Source organism: Porites lutea, chromosome 8 (genome assembly GCF_958299795.1).
Source record: "Porites lutea chromosome 8, jaPorLute2.1, whole genome shotgun sequence".
NCBI lineage: Eukaryota > Metazoa > Cnidaria > Anthozoa > Scleractinia > Poritidae > Porites > Porites lutea.
In genome coordinates this window covers 13,171,146-13,189,864 of record NC_133208.1, presented here as the reverse complement: position 1 = coordinate 13,189,864, position 18,719 = coordinate 13,171,146, and the positions used below count along the sequence as shown (strand labels likewise).

General features: G+C 40.0%; 3 protein-coding genes across 5 annotated transcripts; 1 reads left to right on the top strand and 2 right to left on the bottom strand.

Moving 5' to 3' along the window:
• Positions 1 to 433: 433 nt before the first annotated feature.
• On the bottom strand, positions 434 to 18,638 carry LOC140945779 (probable ATP-dependent RNA helicase DHX35). Of its 3 annotated transcripts, XR_012166751.1 has the most exons (3): positions 16,529 to 18,638; positions 10,190 to 10,497; positions 434 to 1,489 (listed from the first exon to the last, which is right to left on the bottom strand). XR_012166751.1 is itself a non-coding variant. In XM_073394825.1 (2 exons), exon 1 carries the CDS (start codon positions 18,627 to 18,629, stop codon positions 16,530 to 16,532), a length of 2,100 nt encoding a protein of 699 aa, XP_073250926.1. In that variant the 5' UTR covers positions 18,630 to 18,638; the 3' UTR covers positions 434 to 1,489; position 16,529. The 3 variants fall into 3 exon arrangements, 2 of the variants coding, with proteins under 2 accessions (XP_073250926.1, XP_073250925.1); XM_073394825.1 differs by lacking the exon at positions 10,190 to 10,497; XM_073394824.1 differs by lacking the exon at positions 434 to 1,489 and having other exon boundaries at positions 9,107 to 10,497.
• Positions 4,872 to 7,629, top strand: LOC140945780 (uncharacterized). The gene is made up of 2 exons (XM_073394826.1): positions 4,872 to 5,117; positions 5,274 to 7,629. The coding sequence occupies exons 1-2, from the start codon at positions 4,936 to 4,938 to the stop codon at positions 7,033 to 7,035; spliced, it is 1,944 nt and encodes a 647-aa protein (XP_073250927.1). The 5' UTR covers positions 4,872 to 4,935; the 3' UTR covers positions 7,036 to 7,629.
• LOC140945208 (uncharacterized) lies at positions 7,358 to 8,905 on the bottom strand. Its single transcript, XM_073394259.1, has one exon. It carries the CDS (start codon positions 8,903 to 8,905, stop codon positions 7,358 to 7,360), a length of 1,548 nt encoding a protein of 515 aa, XP_073250360.1.
• Positions 18,639 to 18,719: the final 81 nt, after the last annotated feature.

Genomic DNA, 18,719 nt, shown 5'->3' with positions numbered 1-18,719 from the left:
TGATCCATGACTTTTAACAGAAATTGTGGGCTCGAAATAAAAAGAAAAAAAAACATCAAACAGGTTTAGCGGACTTTTCGCGCCATCCGACAACAGATGACGCAATTGGACAGCGGAGATCCCCATAATTTAAATAGCTGTCATTTAAAATCGGCATTTCTGTCAAACTGTTAATCAAACGTTTAACTTCCTGGTGAGTTCTAAAATCGAATCTTATCAGGTTTTTGCTCTTCAAATCGTGCCAATTTGGTCAGCATTACATGTGCTTCTCATGTTTCCATAACTACACACCCACCAGGCAAATATTACCAGAACGTTGCATAATTTACAAAACTCGTGATTTCAAGGTAGTTGAACTGGTTCAATGATTCAAATGTTGGCTTTTGACAACAAGTCTTTTAACTGGGATTGTGCAATAAAATAACAAAATTACGCGTCAATATCCTTATTTACTTCTAACGTAATATAGTTTTACAAAGGTGCAACTAGGAAGTTATTGGACGTGGGAAGAGAAGTTACTGTACAAATCCATGAAATTGACAGAAAACAGTATAAAAATAGCACTTTTATTGGCCACAATAACGCTTAATAAGAATCCTTATCGAATATCCCCTAACCTTCCAGGCTGAGACAAGAAATAGGATTTCACCGCCAGATAAAATAATTGACTTAAATCAAGATTCATTGAGTGGAACAGCTGAAAAGCTTCGATACACGTAATGTCTAATTGGAAACACACGAAACGTTGCCACCCAACTGGCGTATTTCAAGCTCAACCGCGATCGTAAGAAATAGTCGCAACTGGAAACCGGCAGAAAATTATGCCACCAACAATTAGACACTGACGGTTCTTTTCCGAAGCAAGCTTTGAACTGTAGGCTTAACATAAAAAAATTTTCCTCTCACACCGAGACAAGTAGCACCTGTTCGTCACGAGGAACCTGAACGCCCCCGCACTCCTTATTTGACCTGCTCTTTGGGCCTGTCGTAAGAAAACCTACAGTATACATAGTAGAATCACCGTTCGTCGCACGAGAAGCACAATAAATTGTTCTAAGTTAATGCAGTGTACCAAACACTATACAGTTTAATTTGGAAGAAGGAGAATTCTAATAACATAAAATTCGAGGCTTGGTTCACAGTTTGTCAAAAACTCTGCCCCTTTAAATCTAAACGAGACTGTCTGAGAGATTCAATAAATATGACACAGTTACAACTCGTTTGGTGCTAGTTTGTGTTTTTAACCATGACGATCGACATCAGCTTTCAGGCCAGCCGTGTTAAACGTAAACGCTCGACGTTCGTAGCTGCTCCAATAAAACAAAAACCACTGCCAGACAAAAAAACATCCTATTCCTCTTCCTCTGTTTTTGTGTCATGGTGTTTTCTGAAATTCACGTTGTTGAGTCCACAAAGCCGATAAACTATTCTTGATTCAGTTTCATCTCAGTCTGAAGAGATAGTGACACGCAAGTAATTTTTCTGGAATCTGCAAACAAAAAAAGAAACGGACAATGACAAGTAAAGGAAAGGTAGCAAGCTAAGTATAGTACATGAAGTATTTTTCAGAACAACAATATTTGAAAACAGGATTTTCTTTTATTTTATCAGCAGCTGAGATACCTGTTTATAAATGTTGTAGTTCAGTTTTATTCTTGACCCCAAGTTTATTTTCCTTTGTTTTTGGGCATGTTAGTTAACGAGTGTGAAACCAAAAAGAAAGATTCAAGCCAAGGATAAAATTAAACCAAAAAATGCATCACAGGACACCACTCTACCATGGTAAGCCTGTGGTTACCGGAGAGGTCCTAAAAATACCACAGGATAGGAACGCTATGAACGTTCAGGGGTGCTTACCATTTACACAAACCTTCGGGGTGGAAATCTTGAGCATAAACCAATAGATTACGCGGTGGGAGAACGACTCACTACAGTGACGAATCCAGACCTTCAGATAAAGGGGGGTGGGGGGGGGGGGGGCGGTCATCCAGACCCTGAGATGTGGGGGAGCCCGGTCTCAAAAAAATTTTCCGGCCCTTCGGCCCTTAGTTAAGTCTAAAAATAAGGGGGGGGGGGGGTCCGGGCCCCACAGGCCCCTCCCCAGGATCCGCCACTGCACTATATAAGTATACTCAAATCTGCTGAACATACTAAACACAGTAAAAAAGACTTTAAAAATTGCATTGCCTCGAATCATAGCCCATGTTTTCTGAGCCTGCCCAAACGGAATGGCCAGAACCTAGTCATTTGATTTTCCAGCCTGATTTTCCCATGAAAATGGTACGTACCCCAGTTTTTCGGAAGAATTTGCAAGGCCGTCGTTTTCACGCAACCAGTTTTTTTTTCACTCATAACATAGCATATAACATAAGAACTTTATTTAACAGTCAAATTTATTTAGCTGTACAAAAAGTATAAGACAGCTAATTGAGGACTCTATTCAGCTTATTCAATAAGCAAGCTGAAAATAGACGGATCAGTTTTAGTCGTATCTAGAATAGCTACAGAGATGTCTCTCAATGGAATGAATATTTGAGCCAGTCAGAGAACGAGAATTCGTTTGTTTCTATTGGCCATTTTGTGGTAACACGAAAGACTGGGTTTTTGTTGTGCCGAATTACACCATAGTCAGTGATTGTAATAAGCACCCTATCGCTTCTTTTATTGGCTGCTAAGAGGTGTCACTGGAAACTGGGTCAAAACTCGTCCCAAAAACTAGCTATCGAATAATTTGACACTGTACAGACCCAGTCTCAAGAACCCAAACATTTTATTGGGAAGACAAGCAAAACATGGGTCGCAACATTTTCTTGAGCGCGCAGGATACTAGTGTAATTTCGTTCCCCCCTACATGTACCTCCAGTACACATCCCCATTACAGGTCGCTGCGAGTATTTAAGCATTTAAGGCCTCTTACACCACGTGGTGCACAAGGCCCTTGCGTTTACTGCACGAGATTTTCTTGCTGTTCACTACATGTGACCTCATGTCCGCGCGACATAAGCCCCTCGTGACTCTCAACATGATCTTTACTGAACATAGATAAAAACTGCCTCATAGTGATGGCGAATGCGACCGCGAGCGCTTAAACAACAACGGCAAACGCCAGATATAATGACCACGTGACCATGTTTTTCACGATTGATTACGTTTATCGACTGCCGGCTTCAACGTAACGAGGTGTGTCCTCACGTTCGTGAAAAACGCAAGAACCGTAATTTGCATCGTTGTTGGCTGCATTAGTAATCACGCGATCATTTGCGCTGTTTAACGTAAAGTACTTGAACTGTCTTTGCGTCTACCCAATACCGCTTCAGAGCTGGTATGCATCCCTCGTACATAAGTCAATTGATGTCACCTTCATACACCTTAAATTCTTGCACTGTCACCGCTACAAATCACAATTACACACTATTTTTTCATGCTCTAGCTGCAGTTTGATACGGGATCGCTTTTATTTGAATGAGTATTGGACTGAGCGACTTAATTTTTCGGAATCGTTTCGGCTCTTATTCGATGTGGTCTGGTGGTCCAAGGCTCTGTAAGAGTCTCTCAAGCCGGCTCTTTCGGCGTCGACGGGATTGCAAGAAAAAACCGCAGCACTTTTATAGTTCACTTGCTCCTTTATTTACCGTCGGTTGTTAAAGTAGTTTTCAAGTGCATCACTGCCCTATGCTGCCATACTATCTACATATGACCTCAGCTGCCTCTGAGTCAAATATCACATTGAAATTACTATATGAAAATAAACAAATTAATATAAGTTGTGTTTATCGATATCAGCAAACAAAGCAATATATGCAGCCGACACAATGACGCAAAGAGCCCAAGTGCTTTCGAGCAAAGAGTTGCTCAAGCATTCAAATAAAGTGAGCAGTTTTAGATAATCATTTTGCAATATAGTCTTTTCTCATTAACGTAGCTACCTAATAGCTAACTAATAGCTAACTTCAATACACACAACAAACAGCCTTTTAAAAGAATAAAGAGGTTACTATGGTTTGTATTCATCAATAGACATGAAAGAAAACTGCTCTATATGCAGTGGACATTAAGTTACAAGCTGTGGAAAATCATATATTGATGAAACTGTCGACATAATCAAATGCGTTTTCGCACGAACGTTGGAATCACGCAAATTTTTATGCATTTTGGCCTTGCGACCACCCTAAAATAATCAAAAACACAGGTTTTCAAACCTGGCGGTTTTGCAAAAACGTTCTAAAGTTTAGAGCTTTAAAACTGACTGCGGTCTACTTTTGTAATCGGTGGACATTTTCGAAAACGCTGGCGTCATGGCTACTCATGCAAGACGTATTTGCTGTCATAAAAATGGCAGGAATATGGGAGTTTGTCGCACAAACGTCCACAAAAAATTAACGAATAGCGAGATTTTCGCCTTCGTGATGGCCTAATATGGAGGTCGTTGACAGACGATGCGAAAACGCCAGTAAGACCTTCCAAACGACACTAGTGTGGCTAGGAAGACGAGTTGAGAAAATTGAAACGCCCCCGTACCTCCCAGCACCCGCCCCTACACAACCCACAGGAAAAAATATTGTCATTTAAGAAATAACCTTGCCGGGATCCCAGTCGGCCGGGGCATCCCTATATATCCCCTGGTAAAATCTCTTTCAACTGACTATAACTATGACGTAAAATCACGGTCAGGAAGTGCGCATCTTAGACTGAGTCAATATTTCGTCGAATTGCACCTTGTGATTGTTTCGGTAGAACACCTACCTGATCTGCCGATCTATGGCGCTTCATAAGCTGTTGTTTGTTGTTGGCTGTGAAAGTGTGATTGGTATGCGATTAAATTATTGTTACTCGATAAAATAACAAACAAATACACCCTATGCAGAACGAAAAGAGACTGGGAGCGATCAACTTGAAAACGAGGCTAGTTGGGCCTTGTTTACTCGTGTTAGAAATATGGCCGCTCATGGCTCTGTAAGTAGCCGTCTTTCTCAGAGTCTTACGGAGGAAGATATCCCCGGAGCATCGCTTCAGGGAAGAAATCCGACTGCTCTTAAAACAGATGAACTTCGCTTTTGGTTAAAATGTCGTGGCGATCCAGCAAAGGGGTTAAAAACAAAGGCACAATTGGCGAAAAGGTAAGTACAGTATTTGTCAGTCGTTCGTGATACTTTTTAGAATTAAAAGAGACTTTGATATTGTAAATGGAGATCAAAAGATTTAGGAGTTATTTTTCTCGATGAAATGTTTCAAAAATGTAATGATTAATAGTTTTTCTACTTTTCATTTTGAAGAGTTCTGGAATATGTTGCGTCTGGTCGTGATAAAGATGTTGTGGATCCCGATAAAAATCTGATATACACGCGTCGAAAGGCGAGACAAGAACAACTCGCTCAAAGTGATGCGATGCCTGAGGAAAGTACTGTTAAATTTCCATCAGTCGGATGGTCTACAAGTTTGCAACGAATGCCATTATTCACAAGGGCAGAGATGGATTTACATATTTCTAAATCTGGAAAAAACTTTGACAGAAATAAACAGAACCATGCTGTTCCAACAAGCATGAAAAAGGCAAAAACATTTCTTGATGATGAATACCTGAAAGACTTAACTTGCGCAAGTGATGACCAATATTTCTACTTCAAATGCTTGTGTTACCATAGCTTTAAAAAAAATGAGCCACCCCACAAATTACAAGTTGCACTTTGTTTAGTGAGTGGAGTTGTTAAATATGCTTCGTGTACATGTGTAGCAGGATCTGTTGGTTTTTGCAATCATGTGCTTGCTGTTATGATGAAACTCTGTAAGTTCAGCTTGTATTGTTGTCAAGATATTAAGGACTTGGAAAATGAATCTGATATGACACAAGTTAAGGCATGCACTTCAAGTTTACAACTATGGCACAGGCCTGTAAGAGGAGATAAAATCAAGCCCCAACCTGTCATGGAACTTGAGGTCAAAAAGTCGAATATAGACACAGAGTATAACCCTGATAGTGGAGTAAGGTGCTTGTTGTATGAAGCTAGGAAAAATTTGGGTACACAAGCATCTGATAAAGCTTTGTTAAAAAACAAGCTTCAAGAGATCAACCCTAAGTTTGCCTTGTCTCAAATTATGTCTACTGGTGGTACCAACTTACAGGAAACAAAATTTGGAACATGTCCAAGTGGCTCATATGCAAGTTACCAGTTACAGTTCACAGAGTCTAATTTTCAAGTTTTCTGTAATATTGACTCAGTGCCTAGAGTGGACTGTAATGATGAACAAAATGCTATTTCCGTATATCCTCCATTCCCTTTGCAACAATCTGAGCAGTATGAAAAGCTAGATGATTTAAGCAGCAACCAGGAAGCACTCCTGGATCATTTGATTGTTGATGAGGCAAAGCTTAATACCATAGAGAAGAAAACAAGTGAACAAGCAGCCTCACAGGAATGGCAGGCTGAAAGGAAATTTCGGTATACAGCATCTAATTTCCACACAATTGTAAAAAGGCAAAGGAATCATAACACTCTAGTAAATAATCTGCTTCATCCCAAACCATTCACTGCCAAACAAACTGCACATGGGAAAACCTATGAGCCTGTAGCCTTAAAAGAATATGAAAAATATATGTTTTCAACAAGGAACCCAGTTTCAGTGTTCAAAAGTGGCCTTGTTGTCAGTATGGCCTCTCCCTTTTTAGCAGCATCACCAGATGGCAAGGTCATTGACCGAGGCTGTAGCAAGCCTTTTGGGCTGGTAGAGGTTAAATGTCCCTACTCTAAATTTCATGTGAGTCCTTTAGAAGCATGTGCCGATGAAACTTTTTATGCAGAAAATGTAAATGGAAAGCCGAGGCTAAAAAGGGGGCACCAGTACTACTTTCAGATACAGGGTCAACTAGGTATTACAGGAGCAAGTTGGTGTGACTTTGTTATCTATACTAACAAAGGCATGAGTATAGAGAGGATCACATCTGATCCTCAATTCTGGGACGTATTGAATGAAGGCCTAAAGAAGAGCTATTTTGAACATTTCATAGCACCAGCTTCTGTGGAGTTCAGTAACCATTAGAAGGGTTAACTACCCTAATCTAATCTTGGCACGAGTAAAGAGAAATTTTGTGTCTCATACCTAACTTGATATGTTTAAAACAGAGTATCAACCAACATGGTCTGTATAATAAGATAGCTTTCTTTATTCTTTGATTTTAAGATCTTTAGAACTACATGTAAAAGCTGACATCTTTTAAGTGTTTGGGACTGAAAGCAAGCGAATCACATTCTTAGTTTTAGTTGGTTTAGAGAATATTTGACCTGAGGTGGATAAGCAGGTTTACATTTATTAAATTGACTGAAATTCTGTAGTGTGCCTCAGAGCTCTGCCTAACTCAGTGTTAAGTGGAAATAAGAGGGTCCTGAATGTTACATAAAAAGGCACAGACACTCCACATTTGGTTTACTACCCCAAACAAACTGAGGGGTACAACACTATCCCATAAGTGAAAATTCTTGATTTTACTGATGGCCCGTTCAACGTGTATTCTAACAGAAGCAATTTCTTGAGTCTTGATAACATCTTCTGCTGTCATTTGGCTATTAGACCCTAAAAAGGGGGGAATGTTTAGGGTTACACCCAGTGGGAGTAGGTCTTCAATTGTAAAACCTTTATCGGCCATCACGGTGTCACCATTGTCAAATTCTAACTTCAGGAAACCACTTCGTTCAACAATTTCGCAATCGGAAATGCTTCCACTATATAGCTGACTGATAAAAGTTATAGCTCCACTGGGAGCAATTCCAACTAAGCCTTTTAGAGTTACATGGTTCTTATAGGAGCTGAACAATTTGGAATTCAACAGAAGGCTGGAAGGCATTTGGCATCTAATTTCTGTACAATCGATTATTACACGGGTGCAAGAGTATTTCTCTTTAAAGCTGTCAGGCATTGTAGCTCTTATAACCTCCCTATTAGGCCATATAGATACTTGACCAAATTTTAAATACATGTAATTTATCCAAGAAAGGAATGTTCTGCTTACTGTCGACTGCAAAATACCAAACAAGTGAGCTAGATGTTTTTCTGCAAATCCCCTTCTCAGTCTGCAAAGAACAAGGAAGAACTCCTCTCTGGGTTCTAAGCTTCTTCGTCTACCTATGCTAGTACATCCCTCTGGTTCCTCGTTTCCACTATCGTAAAACTCCTTTTGGACAGTTCTTTCTTTTGATGAACAGTACCTAATGTTTTCCCCTTTCGATCCAGTATTTAAAAATTCAAACACAGCATTAAATGTTGCTAAATTAGGAAATCCCGTATAAAAGGCAATGTCCTCGTCGGTAGTAAAATTGCGTATCTGAAAAAGGCGGGAATCTTTAAGGCTCCTCTGGCGTTTTAAAACCTCTATTTCAGCCTTTAACTTCGCATTTTCAAGTTCAAAACCTCGAATTCCTTCAAGTTTTTTAACTTCTTCTGTTTGATCTTCACACGAACTTAAGCTGTTTTCCACATCATGATAACTAAAAGCTGCTGATGAAGTACAGGTTTCAGAAGTTGCTTCAGCTGCATCTGCAGTTGTTTGACTTTGAGATGATTGCAACTCCTTGTTTGAACACTCTGTTGTAGACGAAAGATTGCGACATTTAGGAGGTGCTCGCTTTTTCGGAGAACCTTTGGACCACGAAAATCGAGATGGAATTACCCCTGCCTTTACATAAACACGCTGACCTCCAATAGCTTTAACCAAGTCCTCGGGCTTAAAATGACGAGAACAGATCTTCGTGTTTTGGTTGACTCTAAACGCTTTTCCTTCGTCTCGACGAATGGCATGGAGCCAACGTTTTTTGAGGATAACGTCGTCTGGAAACTTCAAGTAAGAAATTTTCTCCCCGTTTTCGGTTCTGTATTTCTTTTTGGTACAGTTTGGAACACAACAATTTTGCGGCATTTTCAAAAACTGGCGCCCTTCACATCAGGCGGCCATTTTTATTTACCAGGCCCAACTAGCCTCGTTTTCAAGTTGATCGCTCCCAGTCTCTTTTCGTTCTGCATAGGGTGTATGGGCCATTTTCAAGTTCCAAAAACGAGCCATAAAAACTTCAAGTGTAAACGAGTTTTATTTAAAAAAAACCAAACAATCATTTTAATCTAATATCAAACATTTAATAGTTGCCTTCTTTTTAAGCGAAGTGGATTGATGCAACTCGAAAATAGCCTATTACCGTCACAGCGCCATTTTTAATTGACGAGAATAATAATAAAATAAAAATAAACATAATAATAATAATACTTTAATTATCCTCTCCCCTTAATATGGGGTTTTTCAGGGATAATGAAACCAATATTCAAATGGAAGGTAACATAGTTAAAAATCCCAACTGGTTTGAGGCGAACCAGTTGGCTATTTTACAAATGTGGTCGAGGGTCTGAACTCGGGACTACCGAGAACAAATCCAGCTGGCGAGACTGGAACTCGGGGCCTCCGAATTACAATTCCAGCGCTTTAACCGCTCGGCCACGCTGCTTCTGGGCGCGCTGCCTCTCGGAAGGCCCTGGGAATACGATCGGTGTACTGAGCCCGCAGTCTTTGCGGAGGTAATACACCTACGAATCACAAAGCAATGTAGTTGCAATTCTGATTGGTTAATAGTATTGTGATTTGACTGAAAAAGAACGGATGGCAAGATATTTCAGCTGTTTGCCGCGGTTACAAGCCTAGTAAATATAAACCTATACTACAGTTAAGTCAAAAACGTAAAAAGGTACACAAAAAGTTAAGATAAAAAAGGTTTCAGAAGTAAATGATTCGTCGAATCCAGAGTATTCACACAAGATCTGGAAGTTAAGTGATTCTTCCATGACAAGGCACTTTTTTTAGCAATCGGCACAAAAAAATACAATAGAGAAACAAAAAAGGGTTGTTTGAATGCGATGAATTAACTCAGGAAATTATCTAAGCACGTCTTCGAGCCCCTCAGAACAATAATATAAAGCCCTCGAAGAGACAGCCTGGAGGAATAAATCCGGCAACAAAAAAACACGTCGGTCACTACTCTGATAAACGGTGGAAGTGAAATTCAGCGGTCTTGCTTCTGAGAGAAAGGATAAGTTTACATCGAAGCAGAGGAGACAAACATTGCATGAAAAATCAATGCTGGACCCGTGAACGAATGTTAATGGAAACGCCGCGAATTAGCAGTAACTTGAAGTCAAGTTTGAAGTAAGTTTTTACCTTGCCGAGGAAGGAATTGTCAACGTGTTCAAGCAACCATGGATTTGAATTACGACGAAAGTTCCCAAGAAGTTGTGACGACCATAGCGATGATAAAATCCATGACAACCACAGCGAGGAGGCGTTCTAGTCTAGCAAAATCTCCTATGCTTCCTCGCATAAACAACTGTAAACGAGGAAGCCGTTCAAAGAACGTTCCTGATCCAAAAAGTAGCGCGGCGTCGCTCGTCGATTCATCAAAATCGTCGTCCGTTAATTCGTGGCCCACGAGAGGGGTAACTTTAGCGAGCATCGAGTTCAAGCGGCGTCTGGAAAAAAGAAGATCAAAGCCTCAAGTTTTTGAAGCACAGCTTGATAAAACAAACCGCGCTAGGATTGCAGAGCACGCAGAAAAGCAAAGTCAGCGTATGACAGTGTTAAAATCGATTTTTCAGGCGACTGGCGAGAAAAAAGAAATGATCAGCCCACTCAGACCTTCAAACCCTTCGAAAAGCTTTCCGACTTCGAGGAAAATCGATTACAGAAAAAAATCCCAGTCAAAAGGAGAGGCTAAAACGACGAAAGTACCTCAAACTGAGTTACCACTGCTCTCTGTTATGAAAATAACTCCTGAAAGACGACCGACGTTTCACCAAGGAACTAAAGCGAGCCTGAATGCGAAATAAAGGAATAAGCGTGCCAGAATTACTTTTATACTTGAACTGTTGACACATAGATGTTTGATGCTTTACTCTTACTCAAGTAGAAGATTCTTAAGGGATAATTTATTAAGTAAACATTTTCTCTGTTAGCGCTCTAACTATATAATTGAATCTTGCATTGGGTATTGATCGATTGTGAAGCAGATCTACCTTTTTGTGACTCACTCCATTTGGCTATAAGTACTGCAATATCGCCAGAGGTGTTGAACAAGTGATATGGTTAAACGCAGGTTTTTTTTAAGTTCACTGTTATAATCGCAAAGTGAAAGGTGTCGCAATAACTGAAATTTGCGATACAATAATTTAAAACATCACCACCTAAAAATTCCAACCTCCAAAGATCCATAAATGGAGTCAAATATAAAATATACCGCACATTTTTAAGCGAAGAGTTTGGAAATGCCAAGTCGATATTCGTAGCACGAAAATAAAAGTAATTGAGATCTAAACTGTAAACAAGCCATTGTGTGATCCTTGTCTTGGAACTGTGGTCATGGAAGACGAAGCGGATTTTAATTCTGAATCCAAAACTTATGGCTTATAATCAGATAAAAAATATACCAAAACAAATTTCTCTCGAAAATAATGTTTTGATAAAGAAAATACTTTGTCAATTTTCGCAGACGATAGAGTTCGTTGTTGTATTTACACTGAATAAAAGAAACGATTAAATACAAACCATACAATGGTAGTGAATTCAGTTCTACCATATACTCCTAGTTTTAATGTTATTTCGTCGATTTTATATAGATTTGGATCGATCATTTCGTTTAGTAAAAAATTAATTTCATTTACATTTTTCGTATAAAACTGTCATGCATAATTAGGTTGGCATAGAAAACGTACTCAGATTAAAAGAACGCGAAAATTTCTTTGACTTCAGTCCCGATGTGCATATGACTTCAAATTTACCGTCGTATGCTTGTGCTAAATATAAAATTTACAATTATAGATAGTTTGACTTATGAACTCTACATTTTAAAGTTTGCAGAATCGAAACAGATAAATAAATTAATAGACAGATTGGAAGATAAAAATGATTCCTATAGGCAGAGAAAGTAATTAACTCTTAAAATGAAAAAAAAAAGCGTTCTAAGACAAGCAAATTGTGCCGATTTTGTCGGCACTCGTTCACGACTTATATTAAAAATCGGTCCGACACGCAAGGGTTAAAAACACTTAAATGACGCGGATCAAAAAATCGACTGGGCCTGAAAACTGCGTTTGCATGTCCTTTGCCTGAATCACCAAAAAAAAAAAACATTCGAGTCGGTTTTTGACCCCAGACAACTGTATTTTGCTTCACCTATAGACGGTTAAATTAGTAGAAAATAATAAACAAATTTAGTTTCCATCGATCACGTTGTAGGCTTCTAAAAACACCTGTACCGGGATTAAATTAAAACAAAGGTCTACCAGCTGTCTAGCTTCCAGGCAAAATGAGCGTTGCCGGTCAACAGAGCGTGCTATAAACTTGGAGAAACAAGTCGACGGTCTCCCAGTTGGTCTTTAGAATTTTATACGGTAAACAGTAAATATTTTGGCTTTCCTACAGCTGCTTTCTTTTCGTTAGAAGCAACTGACATCTGGCCAAAAAAAATCGATCGCATTTGAAGTCGAGTATTTGTTTGAGGTTGTTGAAAACATATTTTTAAGATCTAAGGTCTTAATCCAAGACATAAAAGGCTAAAGTAGGATTCGTCAATTACAAGAATAGAAAAATCAAAGTGAAATAAAATGACATGAAAAACTCTCTTTAAATGTCAAAGTGCTAACGAGCGATCTCAAAACTTCAAGAACGACAATCTGTTTCGGCTGGAAAAGTTTTTGCGTTTTACACCATCGTGTTTCTCATAACGGTTAAAAGGTTTTAATTTGTAGACTCTCATAGTCCAAGAACCTCGTCATTCTTGACTTCCCAGGCCTTCTCGGTCAATGCATTTCGGTGACGTATCCGAGACGAACGGCTGGACCACGCTCGGACCACGTGACCCGAAACAAATCGGCCGTGCGCAATAATGAGGCTATCTCCGTTTACATTTACGATCGAGGTTTCAATAGTTTTGCATCTAACATGATAAAACTATCAATTAATGAAACAAAATGGAGTAGTTTGCTAGCCAGGACCCACGCTTTTATTCTCAATATTTGATTTCGGGCCCGAAACGTTACCAGGACTTTCGAGAAACGGCCTTCTTTGAAAGTCCCGATAACATTTTTGGGCCCGAAATCAAATATTCAAATCGAAATGAAAAGAATAAGAGCGCGGGTCCTGGCTAGCAAAATACTCCATTTTGTTTCATTTAATAACTAGTAGTTTTATCATGTAAGAATGCAAAACTATTGAAACTTCTATCTTTCATGTAAACAACAACAGCTTTACGGCTCCGTTAATTATCGGGACTTTCGAGAAACGGGCCCCAGGGATCAGGCAAGTGTCTCCCATTTAATTCGTAGGATAAACTTTCTCAAAGTCCTTCGTTTCTCGTTTCCAGTTCCGGTAGCAGGCTCTGTCGCTCGCTTTGCGGCCGAAAACATAAAGAATTTCTAGTTTGCGCTTCGCACTCGAGAAAAAGTTTGAGCTCGGCTCGAAGGACAAGGAGCGAGAGCATTTATGGAAACTTGGTGACAGTACACATATCGTTATTTCTCACACATAAATGAGTTTCTTTGCCCTAAAAATGATTCATGTTCAAACAAAACTGACAGCTCCAAAGTATTTGAGTACCATTCCCTCGACTGAAGATCATTGTATTTCACCTGTGGCATCGTAATTAGCACCATATTTGTAAAATACTGATTCTCTACCCTTCTTGTCCTCAGCAGTGTATGTGGGCCGTGTTCTGCAGGCGAGAGTAACTCGGGGTTCGAACAGCTAAAATACAAGACCTAGACAGCGAACTTGTTAACACTTATAAACCCACAACAGACACGGAAATTCACCCACTTTCTGATCGAGAACCTAATTCTACAAAAGCTTTGCCTTTTTAGGTTTTCTCCTTATTTCATTCTTAATTTATTTCGTACGTATATACTGAAACCTTTTACTCTTACAACTGAAAAAAGGCAAAGTCCTAAAAAAATTACAAATTTTTCTTTCAGGAAACCAAATACCGTATTTACACAGAAGAGCAAAGTAACCTTTCATCTTCTCGGTACGGCGCTTATTTGAGGGCAGCTCTTATTTGAAAATTCCTGTCTGCAAATGACACACTACTTTGTGTTCTTTGAAGACGATAACAGTAGCATGGGAAGAACCTGTAAAATTTAATTTGCAAACCTGTGATTCTAACCTAGGATAAATGACTAGAATACGATTGGAATCCCTGAAACTATTCTTCTAGAGGTTGCAGGAAATCTGCACGTATTTAGAAGGCCTGACTTTGGGAAACGCTTATACAGCAAATCCTCTATCAAATCCCCCGGGGGGCTTATTCATTTCAAACACGTTTGGGCTGGGGGAGAGCTTATGTAATTTAGGGAAGATGGTGGAATTGGTTCTCCATAGAGAAGCAGAATGCAAAGTTGAAAAGCTCAAGTACATGAAGCAAGCGCTCACGCAGCCGAGGAAAAAAAAAACAGATCCGAAATTCCATCACGTGAATAAACCGTCCCAGATCAGTTTTACAGTCGTGATTGATTTTTGCAGTCTATCATTCATTAGTAAAGAATAATAAACGGGAGGGAAGAGGAGGCTTAAAAGAGAAGGGAGATTTAATTTCTTCCCTTGAAAAGGGGAGCTTACTGGAGGATTAACGGTACGTGGCACTGCTTTACTGGGAAGTAAATACAGTCAAAGTTCCTTTAACCCGTAACCCTTTAAGCCCTAAGAGTGATCAGCATCAAATTTCTTCTTGTAATATCAATGCTTTGTAAAACAGAGTGGTCAGGAGAATTACGGACATGATCACAAAAGGTGAATCTAAATGATACTTCAATAAATTCTCCCCACTACTTCTACTGAAAACGTGTAGGGATAACAAATAGGAATTTGAACTTTGATTTGAGGGTTTAAAGGGTTAAAGTCCCAAAATTGACCAAGATCAATTTTTTTGTAACACGACCTTAAACATAATCAATTAAGAGAAAAGGTTATGAGAATTCATGAAATGATCACATAAAAGAATGCTTTGATCTTTTATCAAATTCTCTGAACTAATTCTTTAAGGTAGTGTATGGGGATCAGTCAGGAGAATTTGTATGTGGACAAAGATAAGTGAAAAAGGGTCTGCAATTGGAGAGGGCTGCGTACAGGAATGACTTTTGACAGCAGAGAGAATTCAAAATGGGTTTCAGTGAAGGCGGCTGTAACTAGAGCTGTCCACATTATGACAGAGTCCCTTAAGAGAGCTTTGACTGTATGATAATTGACTCGGCAAGAGGGAAACTTAATTTTCGTTGATGTTCATTCAACTACTGTCTGGATTATGACTGAGTTTTCTGCACTAGCCATGCCTGTGAAGCCAATAATTAGCTCAGTTGGTACAGTAGTGGCCTGCAGAGTGGGAGGCTTGTGGCTTGTAGGCTCCAGGTGGGGGGGGGGGGAGGGGGAGTGGGTAAAACCTCTGCCCCAAAGGGGTGTATTTTTCAGGTTTCAGGTATATGAAAGGGTAGGAATTTCACCTGCTGAAGTTTATGAAAAGATAGGGAAATCTGTTATTTTGGTCAATAGAAAGCCTAACAGATGCATTTTATGGTTCTGAAAAAGCCAAGAAAACATTATGGTTTTGTGATTTATTCCTATTTTAAAGACGGTCTATTTACTGCAGTTAAAAGGGATGCAAAGTTCTAAACTAGGTATGTGAAAGGGGCACCATTTGCCAATAGAAGGTATACAAAAGGGGTATCTTTTCTGTCAAACATGGTAAATAAAAGGGAAAGCTGTTGGACCTCGGGGTGGAGCCTCCCCTTTTAAAACTTTGGTGAGTTTCCCCTCCCTTTTGGGGGTTGTAGGTTCAGTTAAACCAATACTCTGAGGAAGAAGGTACTGAATTTGCCCTTCAAACGGCCCGACCTTCGCGAGGCTTGGATGACCAGACCAGATGCACGGCCATCCCATCTCCAAGTAGGAGAAGTAAAAACAGTATCCTCAATTAATACTTGCATGTTAATACATTGGAACTCAAATAATAAAAAGTACGTTTTTTAAAAATTACTTTGACTTCACAGTTAATGTGTGCTAACAGAAGAACTTTATATTCCTTTTTTTAGACCCCTCTGATAAGAAAAGAGTGAACAAGGAATAAATGACAACTTAAAGACCACATAGGTATATAGCTTGGCCAAACCTAATAAAGTGTAAACCCAAAATGCCAATACGCTGACCTTGGTGGTTCATTATGAAAGGGGGTTGCTAACTCCCACGTTCACTGTTAATGTATAAAGTAAACTCTATGACACATACTGTTAGACTCTTATCCACAGAAGTGCATCACTACAGATCTCAACTAAAAGTGCATTCACTTTTTACCAGAACAACTAATTGGTGTTTTGGCTGGTTGGTCGGCCATGGGAGGTGGTTGCAAGTTCAAGGTTCAACTGTTTTTAAAAGACTAACAACAGCTATAATAACACATATCATTAAATTTTTAAACAAGTCATTTCTTAAAAGGTCTCCAAAAAGTTCTAAAGTAGTTACCTTAGAAGAGTTTAGCTCTCTTCGCAGCGATCTCTCTTTCTGTGCCAAACTCATAGTACTGGGGAGCCAGCTTGTAGAGCCAAGAAGGATCTATCTTTGTCACATCACGCATGTACTCCTTAGAAGTCTGAAGTACTTCATGGTAAACAACCCACTGAGGTGGTGCTTCAGTATATAGGACTGATGTTGGGTGGATAAACAAAGGGTGGTCATCTCTCACGGTGCGATATGATCCCGAGGGGTGCAACCTGGCAGCATTAGCAAAGAAACCACTCACTATACACTGACAAATTGAATCAACGTCTCCATCACAAGAGATCATTGGAACTTTGAATTGCAAAAGGAGCTTCTTGAACTGCTCTCGGATTTTAACAGCATGACAAAGTCCCTTAAAATTCAGGAAATGCTCGTGGCACCATTTTGAACTCTTTTTGTATTTCAGGAAGGCCTCATAGATGTTCAGCAGGGTGATGTGGTCTCCTTCATACACAGAGAACTTCCTCTTAGCATTGTCAGCTGCAGCTTTCTGTTTGCTGGGGCTGACAAAGATGTTCTGTATTTGCAGCATGGCAGCAATTGTTACGATCTCTTCAGAACAACCAAACTCGCCTGAGGATAGAAGCATTTTTGCAATCATTGGATCTGTGGGAAATTCTGCCATGTTTGTGCCCAAGGGATCAACCAGTTTGCCATGTTCATCCAATGCTCCTAAGGCATACAAGAGCTCAAGGCCACGAATCATGTTCTGAGCAGGTGGACGGGCTGGGAAGTTGAAGCGGAGAACATTATCAATACCCAAGCACTTCAACTGCAGTAAAACTGATGCCATATTACACCTTTGCATTTCTGGCACAGTTGCTGGCCTTAGGGCAAGGAAGCCTTCTTCTGTATACAACCTGTAAACTTTTCCTGACCTCACACGACCTGCTCTGCCGGCACGCTGCTTTGCAGAGGCCTGTGACACAGGCACTACTACCAAGCTCTCCACTCCAACTTTGGAAGAATATGCACGGAGTTTGACAAACCCACAGTCAATGACATAAACAATACCACTGATAGTGATAGAGGCTTCAGCAATGTTTGTGGCAACAACAACTTTTCTGGTATTATGAGGTGTCGGTCTGAAAACCAGCATCTGCTCTGCATGTGGAAGACCACTGTACATAGGAAGAACTTTCAGGTACTGAGATCCTTTGGGTAAAGCTCTTGCCCTTTCAATCAACTGTGAAACAACAGTTTCAACTTCATCTTGACCAGTGACAAAGGCCAGAATGTCGCCATGAGGTTCCTCTTTGTGTATGCCCATCACAGTGTCTATTGTTGTTTTCAAGTAATCTGGGACAGGACTCAGTGTATAATGAATGTCAACAGGATATGAACGTCCCTTCACTGACAGTATTGCAGCAGTATCCTTGGTTCTGTCATTTGTAATATTTGAATTGAAAAATTCCTTAAACATCTCGGCATCCAGTGTAGCTGAAGAGACAATGATACGAAGATCCTTTCGCTTCTTCTTTATCTTTTTCAAAAGCCCTATCATGATGTCGGTGTGAAGTGTCCTCTCATGTGCTTCATCTAGCATGATCACGCTGTATTGTGACAATAAAGGGTCACTCATGGTCTCCCTTAAAAGCACACCATCAGTCACAAACTTCACACGCGTACTTTCCGGATTACAGCAATCATCAAACCGAATAGAGTAGCCTATTTCCTCTCCAATGAAAGAGCCTCTCTCTTCAGCAACCCTCATTGCCACAGACACAACGGCTACTCTCCGAGGCTGCGTGACGCAAACTTTCCATTTTTCAGACGTCCATCCACTCTCGTGCAGATACTGAGGAATCTGTGTAGATTTTCCACAGCCCGTTTCGCCTACGATGATGACAGTTTCAAACTTTTCCAAGAGAAACAAGATGTTCGTTCGGTGCATAAAGATTGGAAGCCTTTGTCGCTGAAGGTTGATCGACAAGGAGCTGTTGGGATTATAGACAACTGTATCAGAAGCATCGTTACTATTAACCGGCCTTTCGATCGCAATATCACTGCCAGGCTTTTCTGTATCTGGCTTCCAAAAGCGGGGCTTCCAGCTAGCGGACGCCATTTTGCCTCAACTGTTAGTTTTCGTCCGCGGGTCAAAAGAAACGCAAGCTCAAATCGCTAGTGAATTTGCTTTTTGCGCATCTTCTGTATG

What these genes read in the sequence shown, in the direction of transcription:
- LOC140945780 (XM_073394826.1), top strand. Translation starts at nt 4,936, where the DNA reads ATGGCCGCTCATGGCTCTGTAAGTAGCCGTCTTTCTCAGAGTCTTACG. An exon ending in AAGGCACAATTGGCGAAAAG is followed by an intron (nt 5,118 to 5,273) that starts GTAAGTACAGTA and finishes TTCATTTTGAAG; the next exon opens with AGTTCTGGAATATGTTGCGT.
- LOC140945779 (XM_073394825.1), bottom strand. Translation starts at nt 18,629, where the DNA reads ATGGCGTCCGCTAGCTGGAAGCCCCGCTTTTGGAAGCCAGATACAGAA.
- LOC140945208 (XM_073394259.1), bottom strand. Translation starts at nt 8,905, where the DNA reads ATGCCGCAAAATTGTTGTGTTCCAAACTGTACCAAAAAGAAATACAGA.